Raw genomic sequence first — 14,726 nt, 5'->3', positions numbered from 1 at the left:
ATTTGTACGAATTAGCCACCTCATAAAATACATACAAATTGGTCGTGAGATAGCGTTGGCCTACTCTGACTTCAATAGAAATATGTTAGCAAATTTCTTTTCCCACAAACCACAAGTCTACCAAGACAGGAAGCTGTTCTTCAGTCAAGTGTGTGGTCCTCTTTTAGAAGTGTTTGGCAACAAGTTTTTATAAAGACTATTACGAACTAGCTCGGACAGACATTGTTTTATTCCCTTGAGCTACTCATTGTGGGTTTCACTGACCATGACATTTGGTTTTAGTTTTAACCAAATGTGTGTAGTTTTGAAAACGGAGTAACTCAAAAAGACACACCATTTGGACTTCCGCACCTAAACAAGTTCATCTATATTATATTTAAATTACATAAAACAAATAATCTGTACTAATGCTTTCTACATAAACAAAACCCGTATCCCATAATTCCTCTTGCATTCAAATTTTCCACTATTGTGACCACAATGAGCAAGTTTCAATTAGTATTATCCTCAATAGATGTGGTAGGAACTGATTTGACTGGAACAGATTAGCTTGCTACAATGTGTGAATCATGTAAACACTAAATAAACCAAAAACAACTTTAGCTTGGCAACACTTCTTTGATCTCTCAGAACATCACAATCCAAACAAGCATATGAGGCGCATGTGAGGCCAAACGAATGTCAGGATAGATAGAGATGTTCACCCCTTTTGACCATCCTCACCGTCTGTCCCGTCTCTGGAAGCCCTTACAAAAGCCCGGGACTGGTGAACAGCCGTGGAACATCTTCATTACGCTAGCCTAGAGCACTCAACAATGACTGAATTGTGATGTTTTTGTCTCTCTGTCCCAGTCTGTGTGTGTTCAGAAACTTGCAGTGTTTCTGTTGAGAAGGTTGTGAAAAGGAATGCGAGATATGATCTCCTGCTGTTTTAGTCACGCTGAAGAAGCCTTCCTCAGCAGGAGCTACAGATTTTATCACTATATTGTCTCTCTGTTTTTCTCTTTCTCTTTCCTACCATTCCTGATGCACATTCTTTAGCTGCTGTACGTTTTGAAAGAGCTTACATCAGCTATAACAGATGTCCACATCATAGTGTATTTATTGATTCATAATATCTTATTGGATAAAATATCAAATTCAAATTTTGGTTTTAAAATGTTCTATATTGATTTAAATGGTATTTTATAGTCTCATTTTACATAACAAAAGACATTATCCTATAGGAAGTGACATTATCATTTTTGGTGGGGAAACAACAGCTGAGACTAAAATGGTTTTAATGGGATGTTGGGATTTCCTTTTAAAAAAGATTGTGTTTCACTTCAAAAATACTGTGCTGTTTGATTAAATAACACCACCACTGAGCTGTTGTATTGTTTAAAAATGTGGTATCTGTAATGTTTTTTGAAGAGGTTAATACCTGATATGATCATTTTCAGCTAATATGCATTATGTATTAACGCCATTTATAACATAACAAAACATTTTTAATTCAAATAAATTCTGTTCTTTTGAACTGTTTTAACATTGATAATAATAAGAAATGTATTAAATCAGCATATTAGAATAATTTATGGAGGATCATGTGACACTAAAGACTGTAGTAAAGATGCTGAAAATTCAGCTTTGACTCCAAAGGAATAAATTACAGTTTATAATACAAACAGATATTTAAAATTACAATAATATTTTACAATATTACCCATTTACACTTTTATTAATCCGAAAAAAAAAATTCAGCCTAGACTTCAAAAACATCAAACATTTTTGAATGGTGTGTAATTATTTATTTCTGAGAGTTTCTGAGTATTTCTGAGAAAGTCTTTTATGCTCATTAAGAATTTTCATAAAAATACTAAGCATTTTCCCATTTGAAAAACAGTTATGACTCTGTAATAAAATTCTTGTAACTACAGCAAGTAAATCACACCTTGTCAAATCTCACATAGAAATGTCAGTATAGACAGACTTAAGGTTTTTGTTTGTTTCAAGATTACAGTAATATGTATTTCTGTTTTTTTTTTAATGAATCCTTAGTATTTTTTTTAGTTGCCATAGGGCACCAGGTGTTTACACTGTCATTTGATTGACATACTATATGATTCACAGCCAATTTTGACAATATAACAGACGTGACATCTGGACAAGAACAATTTATTTTCTCTGGTCAAAACTGGCTTGTACTTTACATGTCATCATTTCCACCAGACAATAAGACTGAAACTTAACTAATGGAAAACTTTGCTGCGAGGATGCAGAATGAAACCCAAAGATAATTATTTGCTTTGACAAGGGATTTTCAAGAAACACAAAAGCAAACGCCGAAGAACAATGCAGATATGAAGACAAATCTGATCAAATTTGCCCTGGTGTCACTGAACAGGCAGACACTGAGCATTCATCCACAACATCCTTCCATTGTTCCTGTACTTCAAAAACGAAACTAAAGGTTAAACAAAGACTCATTTGAGGTCTCATAACACACATTTATTGACTACACAGCTAAATTTAAAAGAAGCTAGTCACATATGTCAAACTAGATAGTAGATATGCTGTTTAGTCCATGCATGTGACATTCCCAAAGGCATATTCCATTTTCAAAGGAGCGTTCCAGGAAAATATCAAGAAAAGGTTTATCCAGATCATTTTAAAATATAATAATACATAACATTTACATTATCTTCCCCTCAAGGCAGCTGCATTCATGAAAGATTTAGTAGATCTAAACTCACAGTCAGTCTTTGTGATATCCCATCAGCAGTTTTTATTATCAGTTCCAATAACTCTTCGTGAATAAGCAGTAAGTCGTACACACTGAAGTACTAAAATGTTTTTGGTTGGTTTCACAGTCAAAGTAGAGAACCAAATGTGTCTTTTGTTTGCAAACTGGTAACTTCGGTGTCCCAGATCAGTTTGTGCATAGATCAAGCACACATGCAAGACATCTGATCTGTTCATCGCTTCATTTTTGCAGTTTAACAGTGTTAAAAATATATAATGCAGTTAATGCAAGGGCGGACTAGGGCCACAACCACAACTTTTTACGCCACTACAAACAGGTGACTTTTCAGATGCGTATCTAACTTCACCTCAGTGCTAGGCAGTAGTCAAACGAGCGCCTAAAACAGTACAGGTGATGAGGAGCTTCAGTACAACAACAGTGAACTGCGGTCAGATGAGATGTTGTCAAGCCATTTGTCAGTAAAAATAATTTTCATGTTCAGCAGCATCAGCTCCTTTTGTAGCTTTAATGATTCGTCTAATTTAGAATTTAGTGTTTGATAACCAATACTTGCTGAAGGGGACAGGTATGACATTTATTATGATGGGTTTATGTGAAGATTGTTTTAAGTTCACTCAAATTAAAAGTTGCTGTTTTTAAAGTCTAATAAATGTTAAAATGTATAGTTCTCAATTATTCTGTGATGTTGAATGGCTATAGTCAATGATTAAATATTTGGAAGAAAGAACAATTTTCTAGAGACATCAGTATTGGTATCAGTGATAATCACCTTCAGTCATAACAAATGATGTTTTTGTTGTTGTTTCTACATTAATTTGAAGATTGAATGGCAAATCATTGTAATATTAAAGTATATTTAAAAACTTTAATGTTCGGTGGGGTTAATGTGCAATTAATTCATTATTATTTTAATCAGTTCACAGCACTAATAGAAATAAATAATTATATTATATTATATTATATTATATTATATTATATTATATTATATTATATTATATTATATTATATTATATTATATTATATTATATTATATTATATTATATTATATTATATTATATTATATTATATTATATTATATTATATTATATTATTCATTCCAAGATAAAGTTACTTGCATGGTCCTTTAAAAATAATAATGCAATGATGAATTACTTTTACATTATCTAAATCATGTTTATTTTTCTATTCTTTTTTCTGCCGTCACAATGGATAGCAAGAGGTCTAGGATAAAGATAATATTTTTGATTATTTGGAATATTTTAACTATTATTTTGAACTATTGTTTTAATGTAAATTTATTTTGGATAGGAAGTAATACTTTTATTCAGCAGGGATGCATTGAATGGATCAAAAGGGACAGTAAAAGCATTTATAATTGTACCAACCCCCAAAAAAAAAAAAAAAAAAACTTTTTTTGAACTTGTTTTTAATCAGATAACACTGAAAAACAAAAACAAGATATCCACAAAAGTATTACGCAGAATAACTGTTTTCAACATTGAAATGTTTGTTGAACAGCAAATCAGGATATTGATTTCTGAAGGATCATGTGACACTGAAGACTGGAGTAATGATGCTGAAAATTCAGCTTTGATAACAGAAATAAATTACATTTTAACATGAACAATAATTTTAAACCGTCGTATTTATTTCATTTTACTGTGCTAACTTTTTTAAATATATAAATGCAACCTTAATGAGCATACACTGAAATGAATTTACTAAATTTATTTTAAGATAAATGGTTGCAATCAATTTATTTTAAATAAACATTTAAATAAATGTAAATAAACAAATGTAGTTGACTAACTTAATTTTTTTTTTAATGTATCTAAAATAAATTGTTTGCAACCACTTTCCTTAAAAATAATTTATTATAATTTTTTTCCCCATGTAAGAGACTTTCAAAACATTGAAATACAAAAATTATACACTACTGTTCAAATGTTTGGGCTTTGTAAGATAAAAAAAACAATTAATATAGATAATTTGAAACCATAAATCATACTCCTAGTCAACATTAAATATCTCAGATCCATTGGAAACCAGGTGTCCTTTCATGTCTCACCTCGTTCTTTAATCTTAACGAAGTCTGTCTTTTTCCCTCTCTTGAGAGCAATGACTTTTGCTCTGACAGCTAACATGTTAAGATGTCTCTCAGCATGCTTCAGAAGGGAGAAATCTATCCCAGGAACATGGAGAACATCTCTGCACGCAAAAGAAAGGGGGGAAAAAATGCGTGAGAACCTATCACAAATAGGTATAGGTTTAGATTTATAGTTGGGTGAGTCTAGGGACCATCATAGGTCCTAATAAGAGTAACAAGGGGCTTGTTTGAGGGACAGAGAAAGATCAGGAGTCTAAAATCAAATAATTCACTTCATCATCTGTAAAACGTTGTCATCTAAAGGATTTAAATTGAAAAAGACATAGTGAGCAGGAAGCCTTGCTTTCATGAACCAATTATGAAACATGAGAACGTAAAAAAAAGAGAGGAAGAGAGAGGTGTGGGCTTGAGAAGGCGGGGAAGAAGTTAATGAAAAAGACAAGGAGGGGGACAGAGAGAGTTCCTGTGAGACACCAGTTGTTTAATCATTGTGCTTGTCAAGAATGTACTAAATTCACTTTCTGCCTGCACCTTCATTTTGATGGTGGATTGATTAACTTATGAATTTTTCTGTCCTTCTGCTTCAACTCTGCACAGCAAAACATCACCTGGATCTGCTCAAATGCATCTAACTGAGGATTGTAGACTTCTCCTGCTGGATCGGTGAGCCAGATGAACAACCCTACACCCCTTCACTTCTACAGAACCAAGGTAAGTCTTCAGTGGAACTATACTCATGGTCCTTCTAAAAGCTGGAAACACACTCTCTTATTGATTTGATTTTAAATCGACAAATAGCAATGGTTTTTTACATATTCTCATTTCATGGGGAACCAGTCTTTTGACATGTTAAGGTGATTCTGTGGCAATTAGAATTTATGCATTACTATGCTCTTTCAACATAAAGACTAATATGGCACATCAGCTTGTGCTACACTGTCAATAAAGAGTAAGTTTACCTTTAAATCAAAAGGCTAAAAAGCCATTTTTTTCGCAAAGTGACTAGGTTGTGGTTAAACCTCTTTAGAGGATTACTGGCTATTAGATTAGTGTATGCTGGCTGTTAAAGTTAATGGCATAATATCAAATGACATTTCAAAAAGATGGAGCAGATGCAGAAATATCAAAAGCAGCAGGATGCAGTGCTAAGAGAGCGATAAAAAAAGATAAAGAATGAAAGAGAAAAGATGGTATTGATAGTGAGGAAAGACAGATGCCAGTGGCATACTGGCAACAAAAAAAAGACAGTAATTCTTCATTTTGACTTTCCAGCAACTTGCAAGAATAGCTTTCATGACCGAAGTTAGAAGAAAATAGTGAAGCGTTTTCCCCATAACTATTCATGCATTGATTATTTTTTTTATATTATTTAATATTCTGATACCATAAATATATAAATAAAATATATTTATAGTCACACATTAAATATATTCATTCACATCCATATATATCAGACAGTTGCATATGGGAGAATTGCTTATTAAAATAAACATTTTTTTACAAAATCAAAATGTAAAAATGCAGAATGGTGTACATGAGAAGCATGTTTAGGTTTACTGTATTGAAAAGTCCCCTGATGATAGAAAAACAAACCTCTCTCTCTCTCTCTCCCTCTCTCTCTCTATTTGTGTGTGTGTTTCTTTGCCTGTCACTACAGGGGAAGAATGTGTGTGTTCTCATGCTACTGTGTGTTCCCCTCTCCATGATGGAAATCCCTGGTCCTTGCAAACATGCCATAACCATGGACCACCTGCTTCACCTGAAACAACTGGTAAGGAACCAGATCACATTAAAGCTTCATGGAGTCATCCTTTGATTTCAAACGTAACACCTCTGTCTTAACTTTTCGTGTTTTTACTCTTCAGATGAGCAACCAGTTGCGGACTGGCTGTTCAATCACATATACATTCATAGAGAGAAAACACCTGGTAAGAGGGTCATTAAAACCCGGTCTTCCTCTGCTTTGTGTTTAAAAAGAGATTTGTGTTTTTTCCATAATACAAACTTCTATTCCAAAGTCTTCTGTTTTGAATCTGGCTTTGGAAATGCAGCAAAGTCGGAGGTGTGTTTTAGATTAGGTGCTCACTCCAAATTGTCATCACTCATTGCTGTGACTTCCATTATGGCACCCTTGACATGGTTGAATTCAGCATGCATTTTAATCAAACTCTTAGAATTTATTTAGTAAAACAGCCTTTTTTTCTAAAGACAGTCTGAACATTGATTTAGGCTCTTAAATCTGAAGCAAAACGTAAATTGTACCATCTTACAGAAGATAGTTCATAGTGTTAATATCAATTCAGTTGCTGATACACTAAACCAGTGATGTAAACACCAGCATAACCAAAGCAAACTGCCTGATCTTTTTTGAAAGCAACCTCAAGTACACATGCTAATGGGCAAGATTTAGTTCTTAAGGTTTTCCAAACTGTTTCTTATTAATTTATCTTCCTTGTCTTTTAGAGCGTGGTGTGTTATGTCAAAGCTGCTCTGCCAAGGGTGCTTGAACTGTTTAACATCCACTTCAAATATGTGCGGGGCTCAGGAAGTTCTCAAGCAGTGGTCTCCATACAGAACCTCATTCTCAACATCTACTCCCAACACTGCATACCATCACTGGATGAGCATCTGGAGGTGTGTGCACACTCACACTCAGTGTTGGGGAAAGACCCTTTTAAAAGTAATGCATTACATTACCTGTGAGTTACTGTGAGGCCTTTTCTCACACCAAAAGTGAAATGATTAAGCCTCAGGCTAAAGGAAGTGCTTCCGCAAATCACTGCATTACTTTAGAAGTTATTTGAAAAAAGTAATCTGATTATGTTACTCCGTTACTCGTAATGAGTTACCTCCAAAACTGCTCATATTCAGATATCTTGTTCTCAGGGACAAAAAACCCTCACTTTACTTATGGATCACTATGTTACTTTAAGATTAATCTGTGAATTGTCATGAACTCACATAAAAAAAAAAATAAAAAAAAAATATATGTATATATATATATATATATATATATATATATATATATAGGTAAATTATATTGGTAAAACTTTACAATAAGGTTCAATTCTTAAATATAAAGGTTCTTTATTGGCATTTATGGTTCCATGAAGAACCTTTAACATCCATTGTTTATTTCTGCAGCAAAAAAGTACCTTTATACAAATTTTTCCTATGCCCCTTTGACGCTTTTGTGAAATATGGGAATAAACTGTAAAAAAAAAAAAATCAGTTCGCTCTATGAATACAAAAATAAGGATTATCAAAAACTGATTATAATGAGGCTACATTCTACCTTCAACAATTGGGTATTAAAAGGAATAAATATACAAGACTAAAAGCATTAACAATTTACTTTCAACAGCCCATGAATAACCCCAAAAACTTGATTATTTCTGCAGCAATATTACACACATGTTAAATATCACAGTAGTAATGTCTAGATTATGCCACATTTGTTGCCCTAATCAAAAATGTTCAATAACTGAAATATTGAGTGATAATATTTCAAAGCCATTTCCATCATTTAGACTGACAAAAAATATTATATTTGGCTCGAGTAAATACTGTTAATAAGAATTCGAAGTGAAAAGGGGAAACAATTACATTTTTAAGCATCCATGTGGAAATAAAACAGGAAAGAAACATGAGGATTTGGGAAGAAAATTTTGACTTTCTTAGTGCATCACAGTGAATTATTCATGGAAAATAATTGTAAATTAAATAGGAATAATATGCAAAGGTAAAAAAAATAAAATAAAGGCATATAAGAAAGAATGCAGCAGACTGAGAAGAGCTCTTACCATAGATATTCTTGTACAGATACTATATATACTACGTTAAAATAAACATAACATTATTCCCCTGACATCTGAAAATCAATCATTCAGTCCAACTAAAAGACTGTCTGATATTTTTTAATACTCGCTGTTGTCCATAGTTCTGGACAAACTGGGTGAGTCAATGATTCAATGATCCATTTGTTCCATTTGTTATTGTTAACATATGATTTTCATATTAGGTGTTATTTACTTTTTACAGCATTTAATAATCATAGGTAATGTATTCAGAAACATTACTCAAGAACGTTTTGGCCCATATGTGTGGCTATTATTAAACTTTATTTAGCATAAATATGCATTGCTAAGCTTATAAATCATTGTTGATTGGTTTACTTACAAAATTTGCATTCCTGTTCATTTATTTGAAAAAATATTTAAAAAAAAAATTAAGCTTGAGAATTTTTCCATCTGGCAGCTGGTGTCGTATATCAGCCGTGCGTGAGAAATGTGGTTCAAGCACAAGAAGTAAAAAGAAGTCATGCTGTTACTTTGTCATACTACTAATGTGAAAAAGGCATTACTACAGTCTCTGTACATACTTTCAAAGAGCTTTATTTTTCTTTTATTTCCAATACGGGTGCTTTTTGTGATTTATTGACAGTGCTTATATTTGCCATGTAATTCCTAATTGAAACGGCATGCAATAAAGTGTGCCATGAGGCAGAAAGTCTCTTTCAGTATAGCCTCTTCATCAAAACATAATCTCCCATGGCATGAAGCAAAGCTTGTGGATTATGAGATCCACTCAAACTACATTTAAGGAAATGCTAGCTCTGGCTTTACTGAAGATAATACTGAACAGACAATTTTTCATCATAGGGAGTTCCCCCGATCAAAGGAGGAAACATACTGAGGCTAATTTATAAACCGGCTACGTTCAAAAGTATTTTTGCATGTATGTATGCAGCTTTGGTAAGCATGAGAGACGTTTTTAATTCAGATATATGAATATATTTGTTGGTTTATCTTAAATAAGTTAAATAAAAAAAATAATAATATGTAATCATACACAAGTTGTGACGATCTTCTTCTTCTGAAACACACACACACACACACAAAAAATATTTGTAATAAACATAAAAGCACAATGAAAGTAATCTAAGTCATCCATGTAATCTAAGGCTTTATTAACACCGCTATATCCGCAAATAAGTTATATCCTTCCTGAAAAAGAACTTCAGCATATTTTTAAAAAGAGCACTTATTAGGGATTTAATATAATTGACAAAATAATAAAAAATGTTTAATTGTGAACTGAATGTTTCTGGACACTTGCGTGTTATTTGAAATTAAATTTAAAATTTACTATAATTTCAATTGATATGTAATGTAATTAGTTACATTTAAGAGTGCTTTTGACCAAATTAATTCAGATTTCAGCACAGCTTTGTAATTTCACAATTACTTTTCATGCCTTTGAAATACAGTTAAAGTATACAGATAAATTTACTGGCAAGCAGTTACGATGAACTAAAATAGTCTTTAAAATATAATTTCACTGAATCTTGTATACCGTGTATTTACATTTGTAATTGCACATTTGTAATGAAGTTTATTTAAAATATATCATCTTTAAATGTAATAACCAAATAACACGACAATACTACAATTCAGTACAACAACCAAGTACTTATTCAAAATATCAAAACAAGTGTACTTCTTTAAATAATAATATATCATTTACTTTAAAACTTTTAATGTGACATGAGGAAACCATCAAGTCATTGTCCTTTTATTTATAAAAAGATAAAAGTATATAAAAATTATATTTTAAAAGTACATTTTTAAAAACTGTTCTTTTAAGATTTGAAATGTTCTACAAGTGCACATTCAATACAGTTAAATATACTAAATTCACAAGGGATGGACCACGTTTTATGATTCTTTGATGGTACATTTGTGTTCTTTTTGAAGCTTGAAACTTTGTGCCCCACTGAAACTTAGAACAAACATGCGTTTTTTTGATTAGATGATGACAGAATTGACATTTCTGGGTGAACATTCCTTTTAAAATCCACCAAAACAATCTTAAATAGAGCTTAACCCCTTTGCATTTCTTTTTGGGTTTTTGTTTCACTCTCACTTTCTGCAGGAGGATCCTGTAGCATTCGAGAGGCAATACAATGAATCTCCTGTCCAGGCACTTCAAAGAGTCGAGGAGGTTTTGTCCCTTTACTTGCACCTCATTACAACCACAAACACTCCTGTTAACTGGACCTGCGAGCAAGAGTATAGCAGCAATCTACCCCCTACTGAAACACAGCTAACCACCAGCACAGGTGAATGCACACACACACTCAGCTTCACAAAAACGAAACAGATAGTAAAGCTGTAGATAAGACTGAAATGACTTTCAAACACACACGCACATACACACACACACACACACACACACACACACAGCACACACCCCTCCAGCAGTGATTAAAGCCACATGTTTGTCTTTTGAAAGAGGTTGCGGTGGGATTATTTGGGCAAGATCCTCAGGAATCCTTCAGCGATGATTTTTACAGGCTGGGCTTCATTGTGGTCTCCACATGTGGAGGATTTCTTATCTTACTCACTGCCTACTGCCTACTAGAGAGAAAGGTATGCTATTCCTCCATAAACATAGACATAAATGCCACCTGAGCATTTTTATTTGGGTCCAGAACTTTTATACACAATATGTTATAATGTGATATGTTTCCATAAGGTCAAATAGGCAAAGCAATGATTTTTACACTATGACATGTGTTTGATGACTTCTCAGCAGCGTTCTACTGTATATGTATAAAGCTATATATTCTGGTGTTCTTTATGACATATATGTGTGACAGGCAGTGACAAACATTTTGGGTTATTGCAAAGGCTTGGCAAGCTTCTATGTAGTGTATCACGATGAAAGACCTCCAGCCGGGACAATGTTCTTCACCTCAAGAAGTTGTGCTGGACTATTAATATCAGATGAAATGACAAAACAGCCTTATGTGATGTTTTTTTTTTTTTTTTTTTGGTGGAAATGAATGTAAAACCACTTTTACATAAAGTTTTTTTTAAGAAAAGCATTTTCATAGCTGAAAATATTCTCCCATTATAAAAAAAAAAAAAAATGAAATTTTATACTTCAAAAAGATAAAACCACGCCAGAACTAAATGATTTAGTTGCAGCAGTTAATTAAGTCTTTCTAGATAAATGTGGGCCAGAAAATCACTCCGGATTATTCAGGTTAGGAAAATCAGACCCAAGAGTCCATTATTTAGCAAACCTTGCATTATATGTTAGTACCCACAAATGAAAAGCAGTCCCAGAGCATGACACTATTATCACCTTACTGAAATTCTGTGTAGATATCAGTGGTAGAGGTGTGTCATGTTTCTTAACACAACTAAGCATGCTTTTAAAAAGTGCATTTTGTAATAGTATCCCATTTTTTCTTACTTTGAGTTGCATTTTAAATAATGTTTTCATAATTTTGTGTCATATGCTTTAAAGTATACACTTATTTTTATGTGTTGACTAACATATTAAAGGTAACATATCATAAAAATCTGACTTTTCCTGTCTTTCCAACCCAGGAAACGTGAAAAAGATTATTATCTTTATTATAATATTACTGCCCTTAATAACTAAGTTTCCACCCATGACACCGCCATTGTGTTTTAGCAAGCAACACAACGGTGTACCAGTTTGGCAAAAATTCGGGAAAGCATGCTAGAAGTTTTGTCTTTGGCTGCACAGATGAGCACAGAACACTATTTAGAGTCCCAGCCTCAGAGGAGACAAGAGCGCAGTTGATTTATAGATTTATTTACTGTATATTACGCTGATGCCACACAGATCTAATATAAACATGCTGTTTATTTCCCATCGGTTTACCTTCACAGACATATTTGACTGTTTTTGTAACTCGTGTGTGTTTTTAACATAAACTTGTATTTGAAAGAGAACTTAATACTTACATGCTTTCTGTGCACATGCTTCAGATGTTTGCACTCAGAAAACTATCAGAAGTTTAAACTTATATGGTTTAAAGAGCATGATTTCAGCATGGCAGACATGATAACTGAAAGCAAACAGAGGGTTTTTTTCAGCAGAGTATCTGAGCTGTAAAGGGGGCGGGGAGCAGCAGCTAATTTGCATTTAAAGAGACCTGCATGAAAACAGCTGTTTCTGCTTCCACTCAAAATAAGCATTTTTAAAAGATACAATAAATGATCTGTGGGGTATTGTAAGCTGAAACTTCACAGACACGTTCTGGGGACACCTGAAACTTATATTACATATTGTTAAAAAGGTCATAACAGGTTTCCTTTAAAGCACTTATAAATTGTAACTGATTATACTTTTAACCATATGTTACATTTCAAGTTAATATATTTTAAATGTACTAAATTACAATTTCAACATTATAAATGTGTAATTACAAATACAAGTAAATCCATGACATACACATCAAGTCAAGTCACCATTATTTATATAGAGCTTTTTACAATACGTGTTTCAGTGGAAATGGCATTCATATTTTCATTTACTATAAATTCTGGTCATCAAATTTCTCAAACCACTTTTACCAACAGAAGACAATAGAAGTAATTATAAACTTACATATGAACTTAACTGCTCAGCTGGAGCATGCAGATTTTTAAAGCAGTCATGTGTGCCGTAAATGCAGTGTTTACAAGCCACTTTGGAGCCACAGATAAAAAGCTGTCTAATTGACTTATGCAGATGTCCCAGTCATCCTTGTATGTTTAAGGAATTCTTGCCCATTAACAGCTATTGAAAGCTGTAGCTGTGTAATCTGATAGTACCGATGTTTTTCTTTTATTTATTATTGTAAATGTTTCACCAGTGTTCAGTTTTTGTAGGCCTCTTAATGGCATGAAATGGATTTGAAATGAATATTTTTCCACATCCCATGCCACGTTAAAAATTAACACTCAAGCCAGAAATTGCTTAAGGCAGAAACAAACATATTTCTCCTATCTTACGAATCCTGAGGCTCACACTTAATCTATTACTCACTTTTAAAGAAAAAAATAAAAAGCGAGAAGTACACATTTTCTTATGCATATATAATTTCAGTTATAATTCTGTTTTCTCAACAGAAGCTGAAGCGTCAGCTTTACAGAACCAGAATTTCATCAGAATGGGGGTAACTTTGAGTTTTATCCTACTATTATCTTGAACAGTATTTTGCTGTTTTCATATTGTCGTATATTTGAATGCTTTGTACCATCTATGGCCTAATATGACAAAACATCTAGACATGGAGTATCTAAATTTCTCTTACAGATTACAAGTTGTCGAAAACTTTGAATTCCAAGAGGAAGTATGTAAGTATATGATTAAATATAAATCTTTGCTTGAATTCATAATGCCATATTAAGGAGGATTTTTCTACAGTCTTTACACTTCTTTAATTATAACGCATATGTGTTCATATACATAATTCTCCTTCTCATCTTTCAAAGACCAGATGAATGACCGACAGACACATCTTGGCTCACACCTCTCCACTGCCTTTTAACTGATTTCCTCTTTCTGGATGCTCACAAAAGAGTATAAACAGTGAAATAGACTTTCTGAAGCTTCAGGAAGACCACAACCATGATCAGAGGAAGAGATATGTGTGATCTCTCAAGATAACTCATATGCTTTGGACCTTGTACACATGCAAATGTGCATATTATACAAACATCTTTTTCTGGACTACTGGAAAAGTCAAAGTATTGCATGTTCAGTATAATGCTACAGTGACATTGAACCACAACACCTACTGTCTGAGCTAGAGGAAGATCATTCAATCCTAGTTGGTTTCATTTGTCAGTCTACTTTATTGATGTTATTTTTCATATGTGAACAGTATCTTACAGTAAAAATTGTTGATACAGAACTGTTTCTTAATTATTTTCAGTTTCCAGAATGTAGTAAATACATATTTTATTACAATATATATTAATTGAGATTGAGCTAAAATGGTCAAAAACATTTATTGGGCAAAGTACTGCATGTAAAAAATAAAATAAAAAATTGCTCACCCAAAAA

General features: G+C 32.9%; 1 protein-coding gene across 2 annotated transcripts; it reads left to right on the top strand.

Moving 5' to 3' along the window:
- Positions 1–5,047: 5,047 nt before the first annotated feature.
- LOC132097118 (uncharacterized) lies at positions 5,048–14,726 on the top strand. 2 transcript variants are annotated; one of them, XM_059502744.1, is made up of 9 exons: positions 5,048–5,564; positions 6,511–6,624; positions 6,719–6,781; positions 7,317–7,487; positions 10,788–10,974; positions 11,148–11,284; positions 13,787–13,833; positions 13,974–14,014; positions 14,158–14,726. In XM_059502744.1, the coding sequence occupies exons 1-9, from the start codon at positions 5,526–5,528 to the stop codon at positions 14,163–14,165; spliced, it is 807 nt and encodes a 268-aa protein (XP_059358727.1). In that variant the 5' UTR covers positions 5,048–5,525; the 3' UTR covers positions 14,166–14,726. The 2 variants fall into 2 exon arrangements, with proteins under 2 accessions (XP_059358727.1, XP_059358726.1); XM_059502743.1 differs by having other exon boundaries at positions 5,052–5,564; positions 14,153–14,726.

The sequence above is a fragment of the Carassius carassius genome, chromosome 21, assembly GCF_963082965.1.
Source record: "Carassius carassius chromosome 21, fCarCar2.1, whole genome shotgun sequence".
NCBI classification, from domain to species: Eukaryota; Metazoa; Chordata; class Actinopteri; order Cypriniformes; family Cyprinidae; genus Carassius; species Carassius carassius.
The sequence above is the reverse complement of the archived record's forward strand: the minus strand, read 5'-3'. Positions and strand labels throughout refer to the sequence as shown.